General features: G+C 39.3%; 4 protein-coding genes and 1 pseudogene across 5 annotated transcripts; all 5 read left to right on the top strand.

Moving 5' to 3' along the window:
• The first annotated feature begins 1,599 nt into the window (after positions 1–1,599).
• On the top strand, positions 1,600–8,067 carry LOC131308050 (probable amidase At4g34880). 2 transcript variants are annotated; one of them, XM_058334857.1, is made up of 5 exons: positions 1,600–2,566; positions 5,292–5,506; positions 5,665–5,907; positions 6,133–6,331; positions 7,250–8,067. In XM_058334857.1, the coding sequence occupies exons 1-5, from the start codon at positions 2,117–2,119 to the stop codon at positions 7,631–7,633; spliced, it is 1,491 nt and encodes a 496-aa protein (XP_058190840.1). In that variant the 5' UTR covers positions 1,600–2,116; the 3' UTR covers positions 7,634–8,067. The 2 variants fall into 2 exon arrangements, with proteins under 2 accessions (XP_058190840.1, XP_058190841.1); XM_058334858.1 differs by having other exon boundaries at positions 2,342–2,566; positions 5,677–5,907.
• A 126-nt stretch (positions 8,068–8,193) lies between these two features.
• On the top strand, positions 8,194–11,681 carry LOC131308049 (probable amidase At4g34880; annotated as a pseudogene).
• Positions 11,682–12,684: 1,003 nt separating this feature from the next.
• Positions 12,685–13,539, top strand: LOC131308051 (dirigent protein 23-like). The gene has a single exon (XM_058334859.1). It carries the CDS (start codon positions 12,731–12,733, stop codon positions 13,298–13,300), a length of 570 nt encoding a protein of 189 aa, XP_058190842.1. The 5' UTR covers positions 12,685–12,730; the 3' UTR covers positions 13,301–13,539.
• A 920-nt stretch (positions 13,540–14,459) lies between these two features.
• Positions 14,460–15,338, top strand: LOC131308052 (dirigent protein 22-like). Its single transcript, XM_058334861.1, has one exon. It carries the CDS (start codon positions 14,506–14,508, stop codon positions 15,082–15,084), a length of 579 nt encoding a protein of 192 aa, XP_058190844.1. The 5' UTR covers positions 14,460–14,505; the 3' UTR covers positions 15,085–15,338.
• Positions 15,339–26,123: 10,785 nt separating this feature from the next.
• LOC131308053 (dirigent protein 22-like) lies at positions 26,124–26,835 on the top strand. The gene has a single exon (XM_058334862.1). It carries the CDS (start codon positions 26,218–26,220, stop codon positions 26,785–26,787), a length of 570 nt encoding a protein of 189 aa, XP_058190845.1. The 5' UTR covers positions 26,124–26,217; the 3' UTR covers positions 26,788–26,835.
• Positions 26,836–27,009: the final 174 nt, after the last annotated feature.

The following is a 27,009-nucleotide window of genomic DNA, read 5'->3' on the forward strand; positions in this document are numbered from 1 at the left end:
AAATGAAGTTCCGAGGCAATCTTATTTTGTCATTTTTTGAAGTAATTTTTTTTCGATTTGCTAGTCGGAACTATGGATGTTTGTACGCAATTTGGCTCCAACTCCAATTCGTCTGTAAGAGCATCTCCAATTCAATATTCTACGGAGTATTTGAGAGTATCAAAATACTCTATTTTATTCATAAAGTGATTTTAGAAGAAATCACTATTTATATTTATTCCAACCATAAATCCTCTATTTATTCATAAAGTGATTTTAGAGGAGATCCTTCATATTTTCTTCCATCCTTTAAATATGAAGGATCAAAATTCCATTCTCTCAAATAGAGGAGACTTGAAAGGATGGGTTAGAGGAGTTTCATACTCTGAAATGGAAAAATAGAGCATGAATTGAAGACGTTCTAATAGTAATTTTGAAAGGATCTGGGACCAAATTTTCAAATTTGATTTTCTTATTGTTCCAAATTTTGAAATTTGAAAGGATCTGGGGACAGAGAGCTAATAAGAGGGTTCGATATTTTTCAACAAAAACAGGAGAGGAGTAGGGTTCCCAGAAAATGGGAGGATTTCGCTGCCATAATTGTGGAGAGAGGGTCTGCCATTGTTGAGATTTTTTTTGCCTTGAAAAAAATAACAGAAAAGAGAAGGTTAAAATTGTCATTTTAGAAGAGAATGGCAGAACAGTACAGATATAAAAGCTGAAAACAAGGAAAGAGTGACACGTGGTAGTTCCTTAATTCATGGCACTTTTTTTTTTTTTGGTTTTTTGTTAGCTCACTGGGCGTATTTTAGAAGCACCGTTTGAAAATTTTGAATCATCTCACAAAGAGTGGGGAGGGAAAAGATCTGCTTATAATATAGTTCAAGACAGAGTTGTCTCATTTCCTTACTTCTTCGTTCTTTCTAATTCATGAACTTCAAGACTACTTCTGAACGCTACGAAATATTACTTACAAGCACCAACAAAGCAAAAGTACGAAAAACTCATTCCTAGTGGGAAGAAAGCTTCAAATCTGAAGCAAAAGATACATATGGGACGCCGATAAAAAAGAAGAAGAAGATACATATGGGACCCTAAACTTTGAGTCATTGTAGGTTTATCCAGTCGTTAACTTCAAGACCACACAATAAATTGAATAGTGTGCAAGCTGGTTTGAACATTTGATTGTCAAAATAAAATAAGAATAATAAAAAAAATGCTACACAGTTGGAGTTTCAAAAAAAATTCCACTTTTTTGTCAAATAAAAGCTAGAAAAGTTAAATAAAGTAGTAATTAATTATTTATTGGTGTTACAAAACACCATCCATCAACTTTTTTGAACACAACCATCCAACACCCGAACTATTAATGTTTTGTTTGGTTTGTGATTTGAGTAGTATTTTTAAAAAATGGGTGGAGAAAGAAATGAGAGTAATGATTTGGGAGAGATAAAAAGTGGAGATAGATATAGTGAGAAAAGAGAGTAATAATTAAAAAATTAAAGAAAGAAATAAGAATAATGATTATAATTTGAAAAATATTTTTTAAAAAGAGTTGTGAAATGAAAAAGGCCTAATCCCATGGAGAAGCTAACCCTTGCAAGGGTCTTAACTTATCCCATCACACACCCCATCGTTAGCTTATGCGAGTGTGGGAAATTACCGACGTGTCCTCCAAACCCTCCAAATGTTTTTTTTATTTTTTTTAAAAAGATTATATAACAGCAATCAAGTAATTTCTCACATTATGTTTTTATCCACCCATATTAACTATCAAGCAAACTCTTTCTTAGCTAACACCTATTTCTTAAGAACTATCAGCTAGCATTAGTGGTCGGGTCTTGTCCTCCTCCGTGGAGACTGGTATTCGAGCTTCATGAGAGGCGGGATATGGGGTTTCAGAGTTTCTGTTGACTAACATCTCATCAACCTCCGTTAACTATTAAAAAAAAAAAAAACCTCTTTCTCCAACTTCTACGCCAAAAGGCCATGATTAGCAAAATGGAACATGCATTGATTCAGGCGAAAAGGTCATGAGTGTTGAATCATAGTGATCCACGGTCCAATTTCGGTCTCTCTGGTAGTATTATTCACAACATTGATCCCTTTCCTGATCTCGTCCGTCCGATCAAACACCATGGTCACGATCGAAGAAGCGACCATCAGCGAAATTCAGCAGGCATTCGCCGAGAACAAGCTCACATCGAGACAGCTCGTTGACTTCTACCTGACTCGAATCGAGGGGCTCAATCCGGTGCTTCGCGGCGTAGTGGAGGTGAATCCGGACGCGCGGGATCTGGCGGATGAGGCAGACCGGGAGAGGGCGAGCAATCGGGGCCGTCTGGGAGAGCTGCACGGGATTCCGGTGCTGCTCAAGGACACCATAGGTACCAAGGACAAGCTGAACACGACGGCTGGGTCCCACGCTTTGCTGGGGTCGGCGGTGGGTAGGGATGCAGGGGTTGTGGAGAGGCTCAGAAAGGCTGGGGCGGTGGTGCTGGGGAAGGCTAGTATGAGCGAGTGGTACCGGATTCGTTCTCTCGACGGTGTTCCCAACGGTTGGTGTGCCAGAACCGGACAAGGAGTGGTTAGCTCTCTCTCTCTCTCTCTCTCCCTCAACGACACATACAGAAGCGCATTACCGTCTAAAGTATCTCAAATGGCATAACCGAAATATAATCAAAACTCGTTACCTCATCTTTTGGTTATATATTTAAGGATTTGTTAATATTAACAATGTAAAGTCCTACGATAGTGCATAATCAAAAACTCATTTTTAGTAAAGATTTTTAGTTAAGAGAGATAGAGAGAGTTGAGTATAAATGATGTAAGTGAGTCCATTGATAGTGATGAGAAGAGAGAGAGAAAGGAAAGAAAGAGAGTGTGGTCTCCATTGAATTTGATCATTCAAAGAGAAAGAAAAGTTAGTTTTGGTTATCTAAAGGCTAAAATTTGGTTGTTGGTTGAGAGGTTGCTAAGTTTGGTTATATACTATTGGTAGTATTTTTTTGAGCAAACATTGCTAGCTTTATAAATCTTTTAGTTTTGGTTATGCCATTGTGGATACTCTAATAATGATATTTATCCTCGTCGATGCATGATTGAAGGTTAAATGTGGAAATTGTGGTAAGAGAAATTTTGGACCTGAACGGAAATTTGAACTTTTTTTTCTTGACGTGTGGAAAACTAGAGGGAGTGAGATATTAGGGGCTGAGGTGGATTTTTTTGTGAGATTTTTTCGACAAGTCCTTCATTAAGTAGATGCCGGACTATGTGTCATACACTTGTTTAAAATATAGTATTAGGTAGATGGATAGATATGAAGTTGATGCAACAGACCCGAAATTCGGAAAAAGGGAAAATTCTTCATGCTATGATGTGCTATGTTAGAAGATAATTGACAAGTCAGGGTGCCTAACAAGCTTACGCGTACCTAGATTAATCGACCAATCCACTCGTCCTTTAGCAAGGGCCGTGCCACGTATGACTGACTCATAAGAGTTGGCAGGTTACGTGACTAAACTCATGAGTCCCAGGCCTTCACAACACCAAACCAGTTGTGGGTGGTGGCTTCTCTTCACAACTTCTCTAGATCGCCCTCCACTGGTACGCTATGAACCTGCACCAAGGTGTGAGGCGGTTGGCCGCCTCTTGCCCCTCTGACGAGCAAGTCAGAATACGGGAGAGAGAGAGAGAGAGAGTGAGTGCTGTAGGGTTGTGTATCTTCTCTAGGGTTTATCCCTCCACTTATATAGGCCAACGTACTTGCTGTCCAAGCTAGGAATGATCGTGACGCACGGCACATGCCCATGATGTCACAAGTAACCGCCTTCCTTCTTTGACATTCCAGGCCTCTCGAGAAACAACAAGAGAAACCTCCACGTGGCCTCTTCGTGGGTCAAGCAGACCTGATTGACCAACCCGGCCCACAAGCCCGACCCGAAGGCTCGGATGCTGGGCCAGTGAATTGGACCGTAAACTGGTGAGTCTGACCCCTTGGTCCGGTCCACCTCCACTTGGCTGTCTTCTTCACCATACTAGGTGTCACGGGGCTATTTTTCGCCTAGAAATCTGCCCGTGATGGCACCAAGTTTGCCAACAACTTGGTCTCAGCCAACTAGTGTTTACACACACACCCGATATGTTTGAACGTCTAGGAACACACTCAAGAGTTACGGGAACCGTCTCAACCTTTATTAAGCACCAACTTACAAAGGAATACACTCAAGAACCTAGACAGAACAACCCTCTGCCTTAGGCTACGAAAATGCTTGCCTAAATAGGCTTACAATCCTAAAAACGTGGCCACTAAGTACATGAGATCATGGGGCCAACCCATGATCTTGCAGTTGACACCCCCAACTGCCCTAGGGCTGTGCTGGCACTGCCAGAATCTGCCAGCACATTGAAACATGACACTGCCTGGAAATTAACTGCCGATAACTGCCCGTTTCTGCCTTGGACACCTGTCCCATGCTGCCAGCAACACATGCAGCCCGTTTCTGCCTTGGACACCTGTCCCACGTTCCCAGCAACATGTGCAGAAATGCTGTTAACCGTCAATAACCGTTTTGCCCGAGCCAACTCAAGCCTGCCTCTGTTTTGCCCGAGCCAACTCAAGGCTGCCTGGCCAATTTCGTGATCCAACCCCAGCTCCCAATACTTAGCCGTTTTTCTCGATTGCCTTGTCCCACAAGCCTGCTTCCCGTTTAGCATCCCTGCCTCGATATCATCGGGCCATCACGTGCATCACGACTGCCACTTGCCTTAGGGACCAATGTCGACGCCAACCGACACCGTCGGGTCACCTTGTAAAGACATGCCTGCCTCATGCCTTTGTTTCCATCGGTTGGCTAGGGTGCAAGGTGCCACCGCTAGCCAAGCTTAGCAAGCCTTGGAAATCAAGGTGCTAACACTAGGTCTCAACCTAGGCAACGTATGTGGGGCCAGCCAGGAGAGCCCAAACTCTGGCTCTACCCGCTTCCCTTTTGTGGGCCAAACCCAGGCCCAATTCGGTTTGGCCCACCACACCAGTCAACCACTTGTATAACACCATGTGAATGCTGAAATTACCACGACCTTCACTGTGACTGTCATATCATATATTTTCTTGCTAAGAAATTTCCTATACTGGTGTATCCAAACATGTTTCAATACTGGTGCAGCGTATTCTATTATTTGGATTATCAGCTTCTTGTGTATTGATTCCCTGCCTTAAACATTGTTCTGTACATTATGCTTTTCTATGGTCTTACTATTCCATTCTACTAAGCTGATATGGTTGTTTGAAAGTTTTCAACTGGAATGCGCAGAATCCTTATGTACCATCACAGACCCCTTGTGGGTCAAGCAGTGGATCTGCAATATCAGTAGCTGCTAACATGGTAGCAGTCTCATTAGGGACCGAGACCCACAGCTCCATTATTTGCCCATCTGATCACAACTCCGTTGTTGGACTCAAACCAACCGTTGGGCTTACCAGTCGAGCTGGAGTTATTCCGTGTGCGCCCCGTTGGGACACTATTGGGTAGGCGTGGTGCTTAAATCAATGGCAGTGCTTCTGTTTCCCCCCATACTTCATGGCACGAGTGCATATGAATTTTGTTTATGTACAGCATGGTTGTTTATTTTGGGTGAAATATCCAGCTATGAGCATTTGTATTTAAGTCATCGTAATATTTACAGGCCCATTGGTAGGACCGTAGCAGACGCTGTTTGTGTGCTTGATGTGATAGCAGGATTTGATCCAAGGGATGACGAAGCAACAAGAGAAGTATGTAAGTTCATTCCTGACGGTGGTTATAAACAGTTTCTCAATCAGGAAGGACTTAAAGGAAAGAGATTGGGTGTTGTCAGAAGTCCATTTGTTGATAACCTTCATGATTCACTCACAGCTAAAACTTTTGAGGATCATCTCAATTCATTGAGGTATGATACTATTATGATTTTTGTTTCCTTTTTTTTTTAATATTAGCAGTGTGACTTTACGATCAAGGGGTGTGAAACTGTGAATAACATCTCTTCAGAATGCCCACTTTTTACTTTGTGGCAAACAATATAGAAAGAAGTAAAGAGAGTTTGTTTGTACATATATTTTCAAATTTGCGAACCTGGAGTTTTAACCGTGCTAATATCATGTTGATGCCCATGAAGAGAAAGAGGTGCAATTGTAGTGGACAATCTGCACATCGCAAACATTGACAAAATTCTGAATCCCGCCCATAGTGGGGAACTAATGGTGATGGTAGCTGATTTCAAGACATCCATAAATGCTTACTTGAAAGAGCTGATCAATTCTCCAGTGAGGTCACTATCAGACATTATTGCCTTCAACGAGAACAACCCTGAACTGGTACGTACATCTCCTCTTCACGTATTACAGCTGATCATATTCTTTGGCATTATGTGTGGGTTTCCGGTAGACATGAGCCCATCTCTTTAGTGGGGATGGGGGAGTGAGAAATTGTTATAATGTGTTTGTATTGTTGATTATGGACATCTGTTAGGTCATTTAACCTCTCATTTGACCATACATATATTCATAAGAGAACAAGAAAAAATGCTAGTGGACATTTAAGAAAGAATTGGTGGTTTCTAATTAATCGATAAACTTTATGTAACCCATCTGATCATCCTGTCATTAGGTCTTTACAAGGTAGTTTCAGCTTTAGGGATTGTTGCAAATAATTTAGTGTCTTTATGCTATTCATTTTGCCATATAATAAGGTTGTACTTGTGTAGCTAGGACTCAATTTTGCCTTGCCCACTTGTTCTCTGTTTTTCTCCCTTGTATTAGCGTGGCATTAAATCCAAATATCTTGGGAGAGATATCCCATGCGTGCAAATGTTAGTCTCATTCACTTCAATTTGTGGCTTGGAACATGGTAATGGTGTTTGGAATTCTTTTAGAACTTTCCTTGTGCCTTTTTCTCTCTCCATCACACCAACCAAATGAGAATTAATCTTCTGTTTTCCTCTGAGTTGAGTTTTGTTCACCCTCTTAACCTATTGGTTGAAATGATGTGGATCCCACCACAAAGTGATATCATGCTTACCAAAAATTGTATTGCATGGTAAGCATGACATCACTTTATGGTGGGATCCACACCATTTTAACCAATAAGAGGGAGGTAATGTTCATCCTCTTTTAAGGAGGGTGAACAAAATTGCACTCGTTTTCCTCTGCTAGCAAACATAGACTAAAAGAAAGTGTTCCAAAAGCATGGTTTTTACTGTGCAAAACAGTAATAGTGTTTCTTGTTTATTGTAGGAAAAGCTTGCGGAGTATGGTCAGCAAACTTTCATTGAAGCAGAAGGGACAAGTGGGATTGGGGAGAAAGAGAGGGAGGCGTTGGAGATGATGGAAAAACTTTCGAAAGAGGGGTTTGAAAAAATAATGAAAGAGAATGAGTTAGATGCAATGGTGACACCTGGTTCACGTGCTTCCCCAATCTTCGCAATTGGAGGGTACCCTGCGATAACTGTTCCAGCTGGGTATGATACTGATGGGATGCCATTTGGCATCTGCTTTGGAGGGTTGAGAGGCACGGAACCAAAGCTGATTGAAATTGCTTATGGCTTTGAAAAAGCTACCAATGTTCGAAGGCCTCCTTTCTCCATGTTGTCGGAATTTGTCAAGAAAGTATCTCTCTAAATTTGGACCTTGGTGCCAATTTTCTAGTTACTGATAGCTGTGCTGAGGGAAGTCTGTATCTTTGTTTGAAGAAACTCAAGAATAAACACACTTGGTTCATTTCTTTTGTTTCATGATTTCAACATAGCAGATACTACATCCTGTTCTTGCACCAAGAGGTTATCCTGAGAGTTAGTGTCCATGCTGGATTTGGCAACAAGGTGTGAAATTTGCCATCTTGTTTGGAAGGTTGAAGGTTCAGAGCCAAAACTGGTTGAGATCGAGTATAGGTTTGAGCAAGGTACTAAGAGTAGGCTGTATCAAGTACTCAAGATCTATACTTTGCTGAGTTTGCTCAATGTTTTAATCTTTGATTTCTCAAGGAAAACTAAATGTACTTGTGGACATTTTAATTTTTCGTGTAAAATTTAAATTATATGTTCTTGTTCTTCTCACTTTTCTTGTCCAACAAAAAACGCTACAAAATGTATGTTCTTTTACTTTGCTTCCTCTTATCTGTTCCCTTTGCATATCTCAAATTCAGACACAGCTTGGCATTTTATGTGACTATTATTTCTGTGGTATCATACACAATCTAAATATTCTATTATTAATGACGAGGAAGACCTTTTTGTTATGCTAACTAATACTTGATAATTTTGATGCTGCACTTGCGGAAGACTTTTTCTTGTGCTCAAAGTCTCTGAACAAGTTATTGTAGTGGCGTATACTATGCTATACAGTATCGAGGCACGGGAAAAAAAAATACAGATCGGCAGTTATTTAAAATGTTCGATATGTTGTTTATGTTTGTTCTTCGATTTGGCAATTTCAAGTTCATATCAGGACACGAACTTAGGGTGACGTAATATTATTTCACTGAGGTACAATAATGAAATAAAGTAGGCCCCAGATATTTTGGTGACCTAGCAGGAAAATTATTCAGTGCTCTCCTGCTCAAACTATTCCTGGTTCCATTCTCAACCAAGAATGCAGACACAGGACATTGCAGAAAAGTATGTGGTGGGTGCCCACCATTTTGTGGAAGTTTATCTTCTTTAGGGGTGCCATTGCCAATGTTCAAAAGCAACAAGAAGGTAAACAGTGACTCATCATAGGTCCTTCCACTTTTTTTTTTTCCACTTTGCAAGCATATGCTATTGGATCATTATATTAGTAAAGAATTCAGACCGCTGTAATATTGAATTTTGTTTGCAGGGTTTTTCACTTCTTTCATCATGGCTATCAGCAAAATGTTGCTTATGTTTCTGGGTGTTGCGTTGTTTGGATTCAACATTAGCATTGTGAGCAGTGAATTCTCGATCAGAGAAGCTAGCGTGCAAGAAATCCGGATTGCTTTCGAGCAAAGCAAACTCACCTCTAGGAAACTTGTTGAATTCTACCTCAGGGAAATTCAAAGACTCAACCCAGTTCTTCGTGCAGTTATTGAAGTGAACCCTGATGTGCTCTACCTTGCAGAAAAGGCTGACCAAGAGCGAAAGGCCAAGGCACCCGTGTCAAAGTCTTGGTTGCATGGTATCCCTATTCTGCTCAAGGATAACATCGCAACCAAGGATAAGCTTAACACCACGGCTGGGTCATATGCTCTCCTCGGGTCAGTCGTGCCCCGGGATGCAGGGGTGGTGGCGAAGCTGAGGAAAGCGGGCGCAATCATATTGGGAAAGGCGAGCTTGAGTGAGTGGGCTCATTTTAGGTCGTCCGTTGCACCAAGTGGCTGGTGTGCTAGAGGCGGCCAAGCTGTGGTAAGTTGCCAATCTGTTTTTTCAACTGGTTCTTTCATTGCATAAAAGTGTATATAGTTTTATGTTCCTAATTCATCTTCATTTCTATCTTTACACACAAAATGGGTTTTGAAGTTGCAAGCAGGGGTGTGTGCAGAAAAGAGGAGCATAGAAACGAATTTAGCTTAGATCCTAAGCAACATTTTGCTGATAGCCATGACTCATCATAGGTCCTTCCACTCTATAACTATTCACTTTGATTTTGGGGCGATCTCCTTGGCAGTTTTGAATTTTAAGAATTATCATTCAAATATTAAGGTGACAATGTGAAAGCTACCGGCAATACAGATTTGAAAGCACTGCAGTCTCGGATAAGAGATCACTAGTGAAATGTGATGTCTTTGGTAAAATAAAGGAAAACAGTTGCCGGATTTAGCTTAGATCCTAAGCAATGTCTTGCGCGAAGCGACCCACCTAGAAAGAGCTCCCCTTTATGTTAGGGTTAGGGGGGACTAAAATGGAACTTCGATCGGATGTGGGTATCCAATCTCGCCGCTGAGATGTCCAGCGGATTCCTGGGCCTTGACGAACGGCCGGCAACGTTGATTAAATACACGTTGATTAAATACTGATACTATGCTTTCGCATTCATGCAGTGTCCATACGTGAAGTCAACAGATCCATGTGGATCAAGCACAGGATCAGCAGTATCAGTAGCAGCAAATATGGCTGCAGTATCACTAGGCACAGAGACAGATGGGTCCATCATATGTCCGTCCAGTTCCAACTCTGTGGTTGGGTTCAAACCCACAGTCGGCCTTACCAGCTGAGGAGGGGTCATCCCAATATCCCCTAGGCAGGACACCGTGGGGTATGTGAAGTTTACACTGCATTCACCGACTTTTCTCATTGTCCACAGCTTCTCTCACAACTGATGTCCAGTTACTGCAGATAACCTTACAGTGCATAGAATTCCAATTTCTCACTAGTCATTTTGTGTTTTTTGGGTGTGAACATTGCAGGCCAATCTGCAGGACAGTATCAGATGCTGTTTATGTCCTTGATGCCATTGTGGGTTATGATCCCTATGATGCCATGGCAACAAAAAAAGCTTCAAGCTACGTCCCTAAAGGCGGATATGTGCAATTCCTCAAGGCTGATGGGCTTAGGGGAAAGAGATTAGGGATAACAGCAGATCCGTTGTTTGGTTTCACTAACATCTCGGGATTCTCTCAACTTTTCAAGCAGTCTTTCCACAAGTTAAGGTAAACATTTCAATCTCTTAATTTATGTAACAGCAGCTTTTGCTGGCCGAGGAGCTCGTGCCCAACTTGGTTTCTTAGGACAGAATCTGTTCCAAGAAATAGTGGTGGGTTTAGCTCCAACTAATGCTAGAAAGGGGCCTCGATGCCTTGCCCTTGGCTAGTTTTCATACCTCTTGCATACAAAATGTCTTTCTAACAATCGTATTCTGAAATCTTGGGCAACATAAGGCAAGGAGGTGCAATTTTGGTAGACCATCTGAAAGCTCCCCCTGAAGCCATAGTTTCCATGGTCGGAGACGAACTAATAGCGCTACATGCTGAGTTCAAGTTGTCACTAAATGCTTATCTTAAAGATTTAGCCAGTTCTCCAGTGAGATCATTGGCAGATGTAATAGCCTTTAACAAGAAATTCTCTGGTTTGGTAAGTACCATATCCATGTACATATCCATAGGACCATATCCATACTTCTTATTTCTTATTTCTTATTTTCTGTCGATTGGTAGGAAATAATTTATGGTTATACGAACTAGTTGGTCTTTGTTCCGGTTCCCCATATTTTTGGATTAGCTGTCTCATTTGTTTGTAGGAAAAACTTCGTGAATATGGTCAAGACATCTTGTTGAAAGCCGAGAAAACAAATGGGATAAGCGGATTAGAAAAGCAAGCCTTGCGAAATTTGACAAGAGCATCCAAAGTTGGGTTTGAGAAGTTGATGAGGAAAAATAAGTTGGATGCATGGGTGACACCACTTGCATTTGTATCTCCAGTGCTTGCAGCTGGAGGATATCCAGTGATTAATGTTCCTGCAGGCTACTATGATGATGGGGTACCATACGGCATTTGTTTCGGAGGATTGAGGGGTTCAGAACCTAAACTCATTGAAATTGCGTATGGCTTCGAGCAGGCTACTAAGTTTAGGAAGCCACCTTCATTTAAACCTTGAATCTCGATTAATGTACTCTTAGCTGATGTACTGGTACCAAAACTGGTTTCGGTGAAATGAGGGGTGATTCTATTAAGTATTATGCCTTTGAAATAAAATTAGACTGTTTCTGCGACAAGATCTGCAGTTTTTCATGACAGGCTAGGCATCTTCTTTCTGATTAACTTTGAGTTCGTATTACGATTCCTGTTTTCAAGGAATTGCAGCGACGCGATACTACGATAATGCAGTCATATTAAGAGTGATATTAGCCTTTCCAATGCTACAATTTTAATGACCCTGCCAGTAACTAAAGGCCCAATACGTTTCTTGATTTCATTCTCCATTCCATGTGGAAGCCTATTGTTTTTCCCGGTGCAGCATTGAAAAGCGACAATACATACACGCAAGACTAAAAAGCTAACGTGCTGGTCTGAACCACTGATTTTTCACACAACTGGGCCTGCCTCTTTTCTAAATTAAACACGATTCTGTCCCTACTCTCTAAGATTGTAAATAGTGAGATCGTAGTCACCGTTCTTCTAGTAGGTGCTGGTTAGGGCTGCAAACGAAATGAGTTGCTTCGCTCGAGCGAGCAACTCGAGGCTCGGCTTGGTTTGGCTCGACTCATTTAATAATCAAGCTGGGCTTGAGCTCGAGTTTGAGTTTGAGTTTGAGTTTTGGGTTTGTTTAGTAAACGAGCCGAGTTTAACTCTTCAAAGCTTGGCTCGAAAAAGCTCGACTTGAAAAAGTGGGCTCGGCTTGTTTAGTAAATGAATGGGGCTCCGCTCGTTTACAACCAAGCCAAGCCGAGCTCGAGCTCGAATTTTTGGCTCATTTAGTATGCGAGCCAAACTCGAACACAACAAAGCTCGGCTCGGCTCATTTGCAGCCCCAGTGCTGGTATATTTTGTATTCGTGGGTTCGCTTATATGCATATGAAACTTGAACATTACAAACACTAATGAACCCATTGCTTGATCAGCCAGTGGGCTTCTAGATTAGATCATATATTCCCAAATAAGTTGGCCTAATAGACAGGTGTTTCCTCACCTTTCTTCGTTTCTCTTGTTGTTAAACTACTTTTTGACATGTTTCTCCTATAAAAAATGTCTCTACTCGCTACTTCCCTTCTTGCTTCAAAAACAACCCCACACACACGAGAGAGAGAGAGAGAGAGAGAGAGAGATGACAAGAATAGCACTGATTGTATTTCTGATAATCAGTCTCGTGGTAACAATTCCATGGATTCAGAGCCTTGAAGATGGGCCTGACCAAGTGAATTGGGCCAAGAGACTTGATGGAGAAAAGGGGGTTGTGACCAACCTCCAATTCTATTTCCACGACACGGTCAGTGGGCCGAATCCAACTGCAGTTAGGGTAGCCGAAGCTTCGGACACCAACAATTCACTGACCCTATTCGGTTCTCTGATGATGGTGGATGACCCGTTAACAGAGGGCCCGGATCCATCATCCAAGCTCGTGGGCCGAGCCCAGGGACTCTACGGCTCAGCCGCTCAGTCGGACTTTGGTTTAATCATGGCTCTGAACTATGGGTTCATAGATGGGATATACAATGGCAGCTCTATTAGCATTCTGGGCCTTAACCAGGCAATGCATCTGGTCCGCGAAATGGCCATAGTCGGAGGTACTGGGCTTTTTCGTATGGCCCGTGGATATGCCATTGCCAAAACCTATTGGATGAATCCTTTAACTGGAAATGCTATTGTAGGATACAATGTCACAGTTGTTACTTAGTAACCGTGACCATATATAGATGCCATCTTCGCACAAACTTTTTCTTGGAGAGAGGATGAAAATCACAGAAGTGGCAAAATGGAAGCAGTAATCTTTAGTATAGCAGTGAATGTTAGTAGAAGTACCATAACTATAGGAGTAGTTTGAAGGTTACTTAACCTGATCTTGATTACTTGTGATATCTCTTCTTATTGTTGATTGGAGTTAATTTAGTTAATTTCATCATTTATTCTTCTTCGCACGCTTGTGTGATGTCCATCGAAGAAAATCTCTTAATTGAGTCAAATAACAACTGAACACAATTAAGCTGGCTCGAACACCTGAGTCATAAAAGAAAAAAGTTACTGTAATATAATCGCCTGGTGCACTTGTTTGGCTTGTTCAATATTGTAGGTACTGATTGATCCTTGCTGACACACTTGCACTTTTCATTTTATCTATAATTCAAATTAAGCCATACTCATACTACACATAGGCTCAATCGTATGTTATGTATTTTTTTTTGATCTGCAATCGTATGTTATGTAGAACCATTCAAATAGGACCCATCATGATTAGGCCCCGTTCTCTTGAACTTAACTTAAATTTGGGAGTTGTCCTTATTTGAATTTTTTTGCATTTGTTAGTTTTGTGCCAATTTTTTATGGGTTATTGATTCCTCTCGACGAGAGGAATCGGGAAAGTATTTATTATTTATTTTTTATTTTTTACTTTTACCCAAGTATTTTGAGAAATAACCACTTTTTAGTGCAAAAATTGTCATTTTTTTGGGCTAAAAAATGGTTATTTCTCAAAATACTTGGGTAAAAGTAAACAAAAATTACTTTTCTGATTCCTCTTGTCGAGATGAATCAATAACTCACAAAAGTTTGACCCAAAACTAATAAATGCGAAAAAAATTCAAATAAGGACAAAATTTCTAGATTTAAGTTAAGTTCAAAAGAACGGGGCCTTAGTCAAGGTGCACATAAGCTAGTCTGGACACCTTAGTTATATAGAACCATTCAAATAATATGGTTAGTAGTTTTAGAGACGTCATGTCAAATGATGTAGATGAACGTTACTTTAAATGGCATTCATGACCATCCGTACTAAAGTATAGTCACTATAGCGTTACTCATTTCAAATTTGCTGCTTTCCATGCCTATAAAAGCTTGTATAGTGTGCCCTTATTGTATCCAAGTTTGCAAAACCACACACATTGAATGATGGAGAAGCTAGCAGCTATAGGCATAGTAGTTGTGCTGGTGCTTTTTTCCCCAATGGCAATGGCAATTGCCGAGGGTCCCAAAGAAGTGGAGGAATGGTTCCATAAGTTCGACGACACTACTAGTGTTACACACCAAAAAGTGACCAAACTTCACTTCTACTTCCACGACTTAAGGGGCTTGACCACAGCGGTGGTGGCCCAGTCCAACACCACCGCAGCATCACCCACCTTTTTCGGTTTGTTCTATGCAATGGACAATCCCTTAACTGTGGGCCCATCACAGGCTTCCAAGGTGATCGGTCGAGCCCAGGGCCTGTACGGCTCGACCTCAAGGGAGAAATTTAGCCTCACTTTGGCCATGAACTTGGTCTTCACTAATGGGCCTTACAATGGTAGCAGTCTTACTGTTCTAGGCTACAACCCAGTCATGCAGCCCAAACGAGAAATGCCTGTCGTCGGAGGGGCCGGTGTTTTCCGGATGGCTCGTGGCGTTGCTCTGTTGAAAACCTACTTTTTTGATGCTCCCCGAGGGAATGCAACCATCGAGTACAATGTGATAGTTCACCATTATTAAGCTCGACTTTGGGATGATTGAATCATTTTCTTTTTCCTTTTTTTTTTTTGTATTATTTTTTCTCTTTTTGTTTTCTTTGGGTTTTTGTTTAAATGGTGTGCCTTTTCTTTTCGTTTGCGAAGTAACACTTGTGGGAGGCTTGGTTATATTTTCGTACTTGTTTTGTTGGGACGTGGTTTGTTTGTTTGTTTTTTTATTTCTCATTGACCAAAAAATATTTATATATAGATGACTCGATCATGTGAGAATATTAATTTGTGCCTTTTGTCGTACTTATTTGTGTGGGGTCTCTTGGGTGGGTTTTGAGCATTAACAAGTAAACTCAAGGGAAGTCATTCTCATTTTTTAAAGAGTAATATTAGTTCAGATATCCAATTTTTTTTTGAGAAAAAAAAACAGACCAGTTAATTAATAACAAAATCCAAGACTATCCTTTTTCTTTTCTTTTTTCAGAATGTAAATTCAAGACCAGGTGTATTAAGTTTGGTTCGGGCCACAACTAGAATCATGCATGAATGTGGTTTATACACCCATGTTAATTTCTAGTAAATTTCTGACTAAGTTTTCTCGATATGATTGGGTTTTCCTTATTGTCTAAACAGACTATACAGTTCTCGAGACAGGTTATTCTCTCCTCACATACATCAATTAAAAGTCCATTTAACAGAAATAACCTGTCAAAAGTTTTTAAGCTACAGACAAACTTCTTTTAACTGGAAACACACCCTAAAGTTTTGTTAGTAAAGGAACCACTCCACAATTGCAAGTTGTGTAAAAAAAAATCAACCGAAATGTTATGGTACATGAAAAAAGAAACATGAAAGTGTGAAAGAAAATGGATGGCTCGGATTCTTGAGTGTGAATCTGAGCAGTCTATTTTCTTTCATGGACACTTTCACGTCATATATGCTACCAAGTTCCAAGTCCAAAAATCAATGCCTGGTTTAGATTTTTTCAAATGTTAATTCTTATTTTTTTTTTCCCTTCAAAATGGAAATTGGTATTCATTTTAAAGTCGTCCAAAGTGAATCTATTTTCTGACTTCTGCATATATTAAAACGTACCTACAGTAAAACAAAGATTGGAATTTGGAAAGACAACTGTGCACCCTGAGGCCTCACACCCATGCATCCGCCGTCGCACAACAGAATCTCACGTAGTGATACTATCTTATGTTGTTTTCAAATTTCTGTTCTTTTTTTATTATTAATATATATAATCCCTTTTTTGCCGTTAAAAAAAAGAAAGAAATAAAGAAAAGCTTCATGAAGAGCAACGCACAGCATGAATTGTTCTAAAGTTTTCTAGATGAAAATTGTACACACTTCATTTTACGCCACCGAAAGAACAGAAAAAGATAGTGTTTGTTGGGAGTATGATTCACCCGAAATTTTCTCTTGTGCGCGTGGGTCCAATCTGTTGGGAATTATTCATGGAGTCCGCGCCACATTACAAGAACCCATATCTACTTAAAAGCCTTCGGAGTGGTAAGTCACGTGTGTTACCAACAACCAATTTGACCCCGGACCTCACCTCCCCTACCCTATCGATAGAGAGCCATCACCTTTACTCCATCGAGAGTGAGCTAGCTTTTTCCATCCGCCTGCATCCTTACTATATCGAGAGTCACCTTTGATTTTTCCTGCCCCATCGAGAATCTTTGTTGCAAGGCCACCAAATCGGTTCAAGTCTGCTCAAAGATCGCTAACCATTAGCTCGGATATATACTACCATTCGTTGAGAGTCTGATCTGCCTGAGATTTTCTCATGTGCATGTAGACCCAATATATTGGGGAGTGTCCACGAAGTACACATTAGGAAGTTTTCATGGTACTGACCAAAATAGCGTGGGCTGGTGTCATCGAATGGTGCTTATAAAGTATACTATTCCTACTAGTATCCAGTGGGCACAAGTAGAACACTAGGGCAGCGCATGAATTCCGACAATAATACTAGTAAATGACTGCTAACAACCCCACCGAGAGCAAAAGTGAGAAACCCCCCACAACCACAACGCAAGATAAATTTGTTTTTTTGGTCAAACAAAAATAGATGCATTAAATTGAAAATAAACACAATTGTGGAGTAATTTTTTGATAATTCCATTCATCGTAGTTGTACAATATATATAGTACAAACATTAACAAGGAAAGAATACAAGATTACATGGAAATATTCTACACTTATGGCATAAAATAAGATTACACAATTAAGGATATTGACCAAATCAAATATTGACTAAATCATATCCTTAATTCTAGCACTCCCCCTCAAGTTGGAGCATGTATATCGCACATGCCTAACTTGTCTAAAGAGTGACTAAAAACACTGCTGGCAACAGCTTTGGTAAGGACATCGGCTAGTTGGTCTGCAGACTTCACAAACGGGAAAGCAATGATTCCGGCTTCAAGTTTTTCTTTAATGAAGTGCCTATCAATTTCCACATGCTTCGTCCGATCGTGTTGGACTGGATTATGAGCAATCTCTATAGCAGAAGTGTTGTCACAATACAGCTTCATTGTCTCCTGAGAGTGAATACCCAAATCCTTAAGCAAGTTCCTCAACCATAGTAACTCACATACTCCAAAAGCCATGCCTCTATATTCAGCTTCTGCACTTGACCTTGCTACCACCTGTTTTTTTTTTACTCCTCCAAGTCACAAGGTTGCCCCCTACAAAAGTAAAGTATCCTGATGTAGATTTTTTGTCGTCAGATGAACCAGCCCAATCTGCATCAGTGTAACCTTCTACCTTCAAGTGATTATTCTTGCTGAACAATAACCCTTTACCCGGAGCAGACTTTAAATATCGCAATATGCGTTCCACAGCATCCATGTGAGGTTTACGAGGATCATGCATAAACTGGCTTACTACGCATACTGAATAAGCAATATCTGGCCTAGTATGGGACAAGTAAATTAATTTTCCCACAAGTCTCTGGTATCTTGCTTTATCAGTAGAAGTTGCATGTAAACAATTAAACAACTTGTGATTTTGTTCAATAGGGGTATTTGCATGCTTACATCCAAGCATACCTGTTTCAGTTAACAAGTCAAGAACGTATTTTCGTTGAGACAAGAAAATACCATTCTTTGAGCGGGCTACCTCGATTCCGAGAAAGTATTTTAAATCTCCAAGTTGTTTCATTGCATATGGAGACCAGACACAATAGTCGAAGATTCGTTCTTCTTTGGTGATTTAGCACCACTTACTTCAGCCATGACGGCACTAGAAGAAAATTTTGCAGCGGAATGATATGAACAGAAACACCAACAATTGTGAATACAGGACCTACTTCAATTCCTAGAGTTTAAGAAAAGGAGATTGAAGGTGGCTCTGATACCATGAAAATAAACACAATTGTGGAGTAATTTTCTGATAATTCCATTCATCGTAGTTGTACAATATATATAGTACAAACATTAACAAGGAAAGAATACAAGATTACATGGAAATATTCTACACTTATGGCATAAAATAAGATTACACAATTAAGGATATTGACCAAATCAAATATTGACTAAATCATATCCTTAATTCTAGCATAAATTAGACGACCAGAAACATCATCAAGCCAGATACGTACACGGCATGCAAAGAGAGTTCAAAAAGGCTACAAAGTCGTAGTTCTAGGTCTTAAGATGTCCAAAACTTATGACATCCGTCAGGGCGAATTCCCTAACCATAACGCAAGATCTACTTTCATAGAGATCGGCATATAGGACAGTGATTTTTGCACTATTTTCGTCCAGAGTTTTTTTTTTTTTCATATCAATAATTTTAAGTACACATGAAATATATCTTGAAATTATCCAAAAAGTAATGGCGACCGCACTTTTTTTCCACCGTATGGCCACCGAACGATGTGGAGTGGGCCCAAAAAAATAAAAAAGTATTCATAAATTTTAAAATAATTATTTATGAAGTTCTGTAAAAAATCAATTTTAACGAATATTGCTAAGTATGTTTTCTGAATTTGTAGGGACGAAACTATGACAGTTATAGATATTTTTTTAAGCCCGAAATTAGCCTCACATGACGTGCGGCGGGAAAATGTACGGCGATGGTAGCACTGTTTTGTGAATGTACCGAAAAGCTGCCAAATTGGGTAATTTCCTCCCCAAAAATGCTATTAACACAACATCTCCAACACAACCAATCACATAACTGTTGACGTCAGCGTGACCTCGATACAAAACGACGTCGTTTTGTAAAAAAAAAAAACCCAGGTCGCGGGGAACTATGCACTGAACTCCAACGGCGACAACACAAGTAGTATTCGTTCCAACAGATCAAGACCAAAAGATCAAAACGTTAATGGAAGTCCACCAGCATCGAGAAACAAGCATAATAGTGTATCGCTTGAGGGAAAATCGAACTCGTGTTTCTTTTGACTATTGAAATCAGGTCAGACTGCTGATCAAAAAAAAAAAAAAGTCAGGTCAGACCTAAATATGTTCTTCATTCGAATTAGGGGTTTCTCAATTTTTTTTCGAATTAGGTTTTTCTTTTTCTTTTTCTTTTTTTTCCAGCACATCAGGTTAGGGTTTCTCAAATTGAAACCCTTTAATTGATGAGGATGAGGAGTAAATAGTGGAGGTAATCTATGGATCTGAAACAAGGAGAGAGAGAGAGAGAGAGAGACCTTCGAGAGACAGACGAGAGAGACCTTTGAGAGACAGACGTGGAGGATGTAACAGCGTCAGGGTGGCCGGAGGCGGTAGCGTTCACCGGAGATGGGGGATCGCGGTGTTGGGTTGTGGTGTCACCGGTGGTGGTGGGGCCCCTCTCTCGCTCCTCTTGTCTCTGTTTTGATGGTGACAAAGAAAAGGGAAGCGACTAAAGCTGGATTGGTTTTTGTTTTGTTTTGTTTTTTTTTTTACAAAACGACGTCGTTTTGTAACGAGATCATGATGATGTCAGCGATTGTGTGAATTATTGTGTGGAAGATGTTGTGTTAATAGCATTTTTGTTTCCCACCCATGCGTTGTATTGCTTAATTCTGAAGCCGGGGGCCGGGGCATCTCATTGTATGTTGCAGGTCATTATTTCTCTGTCCCACAATGCATTTTGTGGGACTGCATCAAAAAGCTGCCAAATTGGCTAATTATTTCATCCCATCCCATGCGTATTGCTTTCGCCTGACCAGAAAAGGGCATTTTTCTCCAACTTCCAAAGTAGTAGGTACAAGAATGGAATTTTTATCAGTACCCATGTCCCACTGTTTCTATGCAGTTTTTTTTTTGTATGATTATGTTCAGTTACCATGAACAAGATGGGATCCAGAAATTGATTTTTCCAGCAGAATATTCCCTTAAAATAGATTCTGCAAAAGATATGAAATTTTCTCTGCGGAAAAGTTCTCTCCTAGCTTCCGCCATTCTCAAATTTTTATTTTCTATATTCCGCACAAATCTTCATTTTTTCTATATGCTGCAAATGTAAGTATAGTCAATATGTTGAATTTTTTTTTTTGTAAGTACTATATATTTTTTTAAAATATTGTTATCATGCTTAGTTTTGTTAACATCGGTTTCATTTTCCCTTATCTATTTATTTTTAAAGCTCCGGTAGTATCACCTGGTAATTGATCACAATACTCTATATTTTCCACATTTTCAATGGTTGATTTTAGAGTTGCATGACGATTTAGAGGTAGCAATTCATATGTTTTAATTTTCTAAAAATATGGTGGCAAAATATTTAGCTCCCAAAATTACTTTTACTCAAAAATAGCCATTGCATCAAGATAAAAGAAGTTTCTTGTAAGTTTTTTTTTCCCCCCTAACAAATGAAAAACTAAAATTCAGTTTTCCTACAGAATTCCCTTATCAAATAAACACTCACAGAAAAATAGATTTATTTTTTCCTTTACTTCACTAATTCACTTTTTTCTAGGATCAACTTTCTTGCACAATATCCTTCACATCTGAACAGAGCCATAATATTAAAGCACCGATGGCACGGTAGTAGTGATGCATGCTCTTGGTGTGAAATTGTATAGGGATCTAGGTGGATCAATGACGAGCTTGTTGCGGGCAATACAGAGTCTAAAATTATTTTACATGGTATTCATTTATAATTAAATACTTCATGTACAATTAACTAATCTTACAATGAAAGCTAGCTAGCTAGCTTATAGAAAAGATTTTTTTAGCGATTGAAATCTCTTATGAATTGCAACCGACACAAATAATAAATGAAACAAAAGTCTAGTTTGCGTGGCATGTGATTGTCGTCTAGCTTGTGCTCTCTTGTCGTAGTGATGCCGTCTCACCCTGGGTTCCTTTAATCTTTCTATTACTTATCCAAATATTAATACTCCGTATTTTTTTTTTTTGTTGTTCAACAAAAAAGAAATTAATGAAGAAACCTGGGAATGATCAATTTAAATTTAATTTACTGTTTAGAACCTAAGGAAAAGAAAAGAAAATGAGTGGAAAATGGAAGGGAGAATTTACTATTCACTAACCTTGAATTTTTTATTTTCTTCTCTCTCTCTCTTCCAACCAAACAATAGAAGGAATGTTTTTTTTTTAATTTTTTTTTCTTTTCCTTCAATTCCAAACAGAGCCCTAGTGGGAAAACATACTGGAATACGGAAGTTAGGTAAAGCAAAGACTCTATGGAATGATCTGCTTTTGTATAGTTATGTTTACAAGGTTGAAGTATATTTTGAGATTTATTCCATATCATGGTGTTGAGAGTGCGCATGTATTGAGTTGTGAAGGGCAATTTTTAGGGACAATGAATTCATGTACAATATAAAAAGCACTGATGGCTAGCTTACGGATAAGATTTTATTTGGCGGGGGAGAGGTGGTGCTATGATTATAGCCAACCCCAGGTGGATATAAAATCTGAGGGATATTATATCCATCAACTATATTCGGGTGGTAAATATATACCGGATATAAGTACGTAGTTCGAATATCCTATCCGGAATGATAGTACATTTGCCCTCTATATTCCATTAGCAAATGGGCCGTTAGGTATAAAGCGACTCAGAAGTAGTAAGAAATAAGGAAAACAAACAGAGAGAAGGTGGCAATCACAAAATAAATATAAAAGAGAGAGAAGTGAAAAAACACAGGACAACAGAAATGCTAAGGACAGAAAAAAAAAACACACGCACGCTTGCACACACGACTCACAGATCGAACTCCCGAATAGTCAACGAAGCTCAAGTCAAACCTGAATCAGGCAATTCTAATTGTAAGATTACATTGTATATACAATATTGACTTGAGCAATCATATAGTAATAAGCAATTATCGATAAAAATGTTTCCAACTGTTCATTTAGGTAACGAGCCCATCTCAACTTAATTTCGTGACAAATTGAACTTGAGCTAACTTGACTGAACAAGTCTATGAGGAACCTGCATGTCAAAAGATCGAGCTCCTAATAAAAATAGCATAAATTGAGAACGAAAAAGCCCCAATTCTGAGAACTGGAGTAAGAAGATATGGAATTATTGGAGCCTAATTACCCTAACTCAGAAATCAATGTAGACACTTAGATATTGGACAAGAAAGAAAGCAATTAATGTAGACACTTATATGGAATTATTGGAGCCTAATTAGCCTAGCTCAACATTGTCGTTGTTTATTTTCTTTTGTTGTCTTGTGTTTTTTTAAAAAAATTCGAGGGGCCAGCTTGGAGGTAGGTTATGTTTTTGTGAGCAGCAGTAGAAGAAGAGTTTGCTCTCTTCGAACCTCTCTCAATGCATTTCATTTCGTTTTCATCTTTGCATCTTTCTGATTAATGAAAACTTCTTCGCCGTTCAAAAAAAAAAAAGAAGAACGGATATTGAGAGATGGTTCTTTGGCTATTGGTGCTGTCAAGGAATTGCTATGATCAGCCGGCCTTGTTCGGTTTGGATTTTGAGAGAAATTTTTTTAAAGTAATGAGTGGAGATAAATAAATAGAGAAAATTTATTAGAGACCATGCTCAGGAGTTTTGAAACCCCAAAACAAATTAACAAGACGTTTCGAATGCTCTCATTTGGAAACTAAGATATCACTTGCGGTGGAGCGGGAGCCTTTTAATTTGTCTCCTCTTGTTTTTCAATTTTTCGTTGAAAGTAGGTGTATGTTTCCCTTTCTTTTGTAATTTGCTTCATGCTTAATTGCCTCAAATTTTCTTTGTCGCTTGCATTTAGCCTCTTCCTTTGATGTATTTTTTGTCAAGTTTTTATAAAAATCATTGTTGCCGATAAAAAAAACAAACACTATGTTCTCGGACCCAACCAACTGGGTGAGTAGCTAGCTAGGTACATAGACTCTACTGATAATGTTCGTTTTTTTTTTTTTTTATTATCTGTTTCACATGATATATTATATGGACATAAAGTACTATTATGAAGTTCGTATTAAAAAATGGTGTAAAAGAGTAGTGTGTCTCGCTTTTAGATAATTTGGTAGAGTAATTCAGAAGAGTCTTCTTCTTCATTCTCCATTGCGTTATATATATGTTCCGCAAATAAAAAGGAGAAAATTAAACTGGTCATTTTTTTTCTCGGCAAAACGAAGATTTATTAACTCGAAAGGGGTACATCGAGTGGGGAACTCACTCAGGGCCGGCCAGGGGGTAAGCCCCGCAAGCCGGCCGGCTCGGGCAACCCCTCGGCAGGGGCAACCAAAAAAAAAAGTAAGGATTTCGCACAATCCCGTCCCTTCTCGTTTTGACTATAGCGTTCCTTTTCTTTTTTTCTTCTTATCTGATAGCCTTCCTAATTTTCTCTCTTAATAATTTGCCCTCGTAATTTTTTTTTATCTGTTATTCCAAGTATAGAAAACCTCTCTTTGCCCTCCTAATTTGCTTAAGTATCATAATTTTTTAAAGTGGGCGGAAACCATACATATTTACTTTTTTTTAAAAATCTGTACAAAATTTTTTGAATGATGCCCCTAAATATATTTTTTGTTGGATTTCTAATTTTTTTTGTATACATACAATTTTTTTTTTGTCAAGCAGTTAAGAACAATGATGAATGCCAACGCAGGATTGTGCGAAGCTGTTTTCTTTGTTTTGATCAAGACTCAAGAGCAGATTCAAGCCCAATGTTCTCTCTCTAGTTTCTAGTCTTTCAAGACCAAACTTTTTGTTTCTCTTACTCGGTAAGTGAACTTCTTATTTTTTTTATTTGGTTAGTGGAGCATAATAAATTAGTATAGTTGGTGGTAGTGGACTAAAGTGGAGCATAATAAATTCATAAGAAAAAATAAGTATGAAATTTGATTCATTTCATACACGCACACTTTGTTTTGAACCGGAATTTGCAAAAAAAGAGTTGTTCAAAGAAAGAAGCAATTTGATGAGGATGTGGGAGATGATGCCAATAAAAGTCTATCACCGAAAGTTCGTTTAAAATTTTTTTATTTCCTCCGCATCATAGATCAAGCTCTTGCATCACTTAAGGACCGGTTTGAGCAATTTGAACTTTATGAAGCAATCATTGAATATTTGTTTAACGTGAAATTTAAGAGTGTTGCTGAAGAGCAAGGAGCATTGCACTAAACTATAAAGCTTCTTGGAAGACAATCAACATGTTGATATTCACGGGAAGGAGTTATTCTAAGAACTTAAACATTTGAAAACAATATTGCTGAGAGAAGTAATAAAATCAATTGACATCCTTGATTTTATAAGGTCTTATTGGAAAGATGTCGGTTTCCAAATGGTTTGGGTTGCTTATCGGATTTTATTGACTATTCGGATCATAGTTGCTTCGGCTGAGAGGAGTTTTTCGAAGTTGAATTGATAAAAACTTATCTTCAAACTATCATGTCACAAGAGAGATTAAGTGGATTGACTATGATATCAATTGAAAATAAGTACTTGGATAAGTTAAAGTATGATGATCTAATAATTGAAGAATCTGCTTCAAAAAATGCAATAAGAAGTTATTTTCTTTGAATAGAATCATGTTAATTATAAAGCACTATACCCGGGTGATATAATTCAAGCTAAATGGACAATATAATCTTGTTTTGTTCTTTTGTTCTTTTTTTTTTTTTTTCTGCTTGTATTTTTTTTTTTTTTATACTTAACCACTAGTGGGCAACCAAGTAGAAGGTCAGGCTTGGGCAACCCAAATGTCGGGGCCGGCACTAAACTCACTAAGCACAGATGCTTAACGAGAAAAGGAGACAAAAACAGAAAAACAAACAAAAGGCCATCCAATAGATAATTGGACCGCAGCACTCCTCATAAAAAATTATACTTTTACCTTCCTCATTCTATCGAGATAACCTTTAAAATTTTCCACCGTGTGCACCTTAATATCGAACTTCACCTTAAACTTGTCATTGCATTAGAAGCAATACAAAATTCAATGAAAGGCACTCCACATGGTTATAGCCAAGCTGGCATTGACATGATCACAAACACACACGCAATTTCGTTAAGTTATTTGATATATAGTTGAGGCCTTGCTTTCCTTCTAATTCGATCTCCGCACGCAATCGATCTACTAGCTTCTATAGGAATTAGGAAGCATATAGTATATTTTTCCAACTTAATTATATAAGGTTCTGATTGCACAGTACCAACAACCTCCCTGAGAGAAAACCATTGACAAACAAGTACTGATGATCATAATCTTCGATCAATAGGCTAATACTATATAAGTAGTAACACCCCAACTGCCTTGACCTTGTCCAGTTAATTAATTCACAATCAACCCCTGAGAAAAACTAATATATGTACAAGTTTTTTTAAGTGCAACGGTACCCGGTTCTTTGAGCAAGATATATCTACAACTTAGACTGAAAAACACAACGCTAGGCAGGCAGGGGCAACGCCACATCTCTGCATATTGCGTCGCCGCTGATGCTAGGTACGCGTAGTTGTTTGCTTTACTCCTCAAATTGGATATTATTATATAATTTGTGCACATGTGGATGGGATAAGTACGTTTATAGATTCCATCAAGTTGCCATACCACGACAAAGACAGACTAGTTCCTATCGTGACTTCTTGTCTTACTTGTTAAAACGTTATACTCAGTAGTAGGTCAACTGATAAACTATCCAGCTGTATGAACCTCTCCATGCCCCTTAAAGAGACAATTAATTAGAGAGAGAGAGAGAGAGAGAGAGAGAGAGAGAGAGAGAGAGAGAGAGAGAGATGGGAGCAGTGGCTACAATTCTAGTGCTTTGCTCAATGGTCATGATAGCCATGCCGATGGCTCATGGCGTGGATGAATCACCTGAAGCGGTGGACAAATGGTTCGAAGAGCTGGGACGAATGAAAGAAAAGCTAACAAAGATTCGCTTCTACTTGCACGACACAGTGAGCGGCAACAACATAACTTCAGTTACAGTGGCCGAACCCAGCCCTAAGTTACCCAACCAATTCGGGCAAATTAACGTGCTCGATGATTCATTGACAATTGGGCCCGAGCTCAACTCCACGATACTAGGCCGAGCCGAGGGGATTTATTTAGGGGCTGAGCAACAGGAAACTGATCTACTAATAAGCTGGAACTTTGTCTTCACGAGTGGGAAGTACAACGGCAGCACTCTTAGCGTTTTCGGTCGAAACCCGATATTGGGTACGTATCGTGAACTGGCCATTGTTGGAGGGTCAGGCATTTTCCGGCTAGCACGAGGGATTGCCACCGCACAGACGTATTCATTCGATATCACCTCCCTTAATGCTGTTGTAGAGTATCATGTTATTGTTATTCACTATTGAAACGATTGTTGGTTCATTAATCACGAATAAGTATTGGAACTAGCAAAACGTGTGGTCTCTCTTTTTTTCTAGAGAGAAATGGTACTAGCAAGTTGTGTAGTTCCTAATGCGGCGCAACATTTCTCTTGTGATGTAGTTGGACCACAAATTTGATTAATCAGGCCTAGTTTCCATTAAATTTTTTGAACTCGGCTTTCCTCCTGCCCTAGTAGGAAAAATTCC

Source organism: Rhododendron vialii, chromosome 11a (assembly GCF_030253575.1).
Source record: "Rhododendron vialii isolate Sample 1 chromosome 11a, ASM3025357v1".
Lineage (NCBI taxonomy): Eukaryota > Viridiplantae > Streptophyta > Magnoliopsida > Ericales > Ericaceae > Rhododendron > Rhododendron vialii.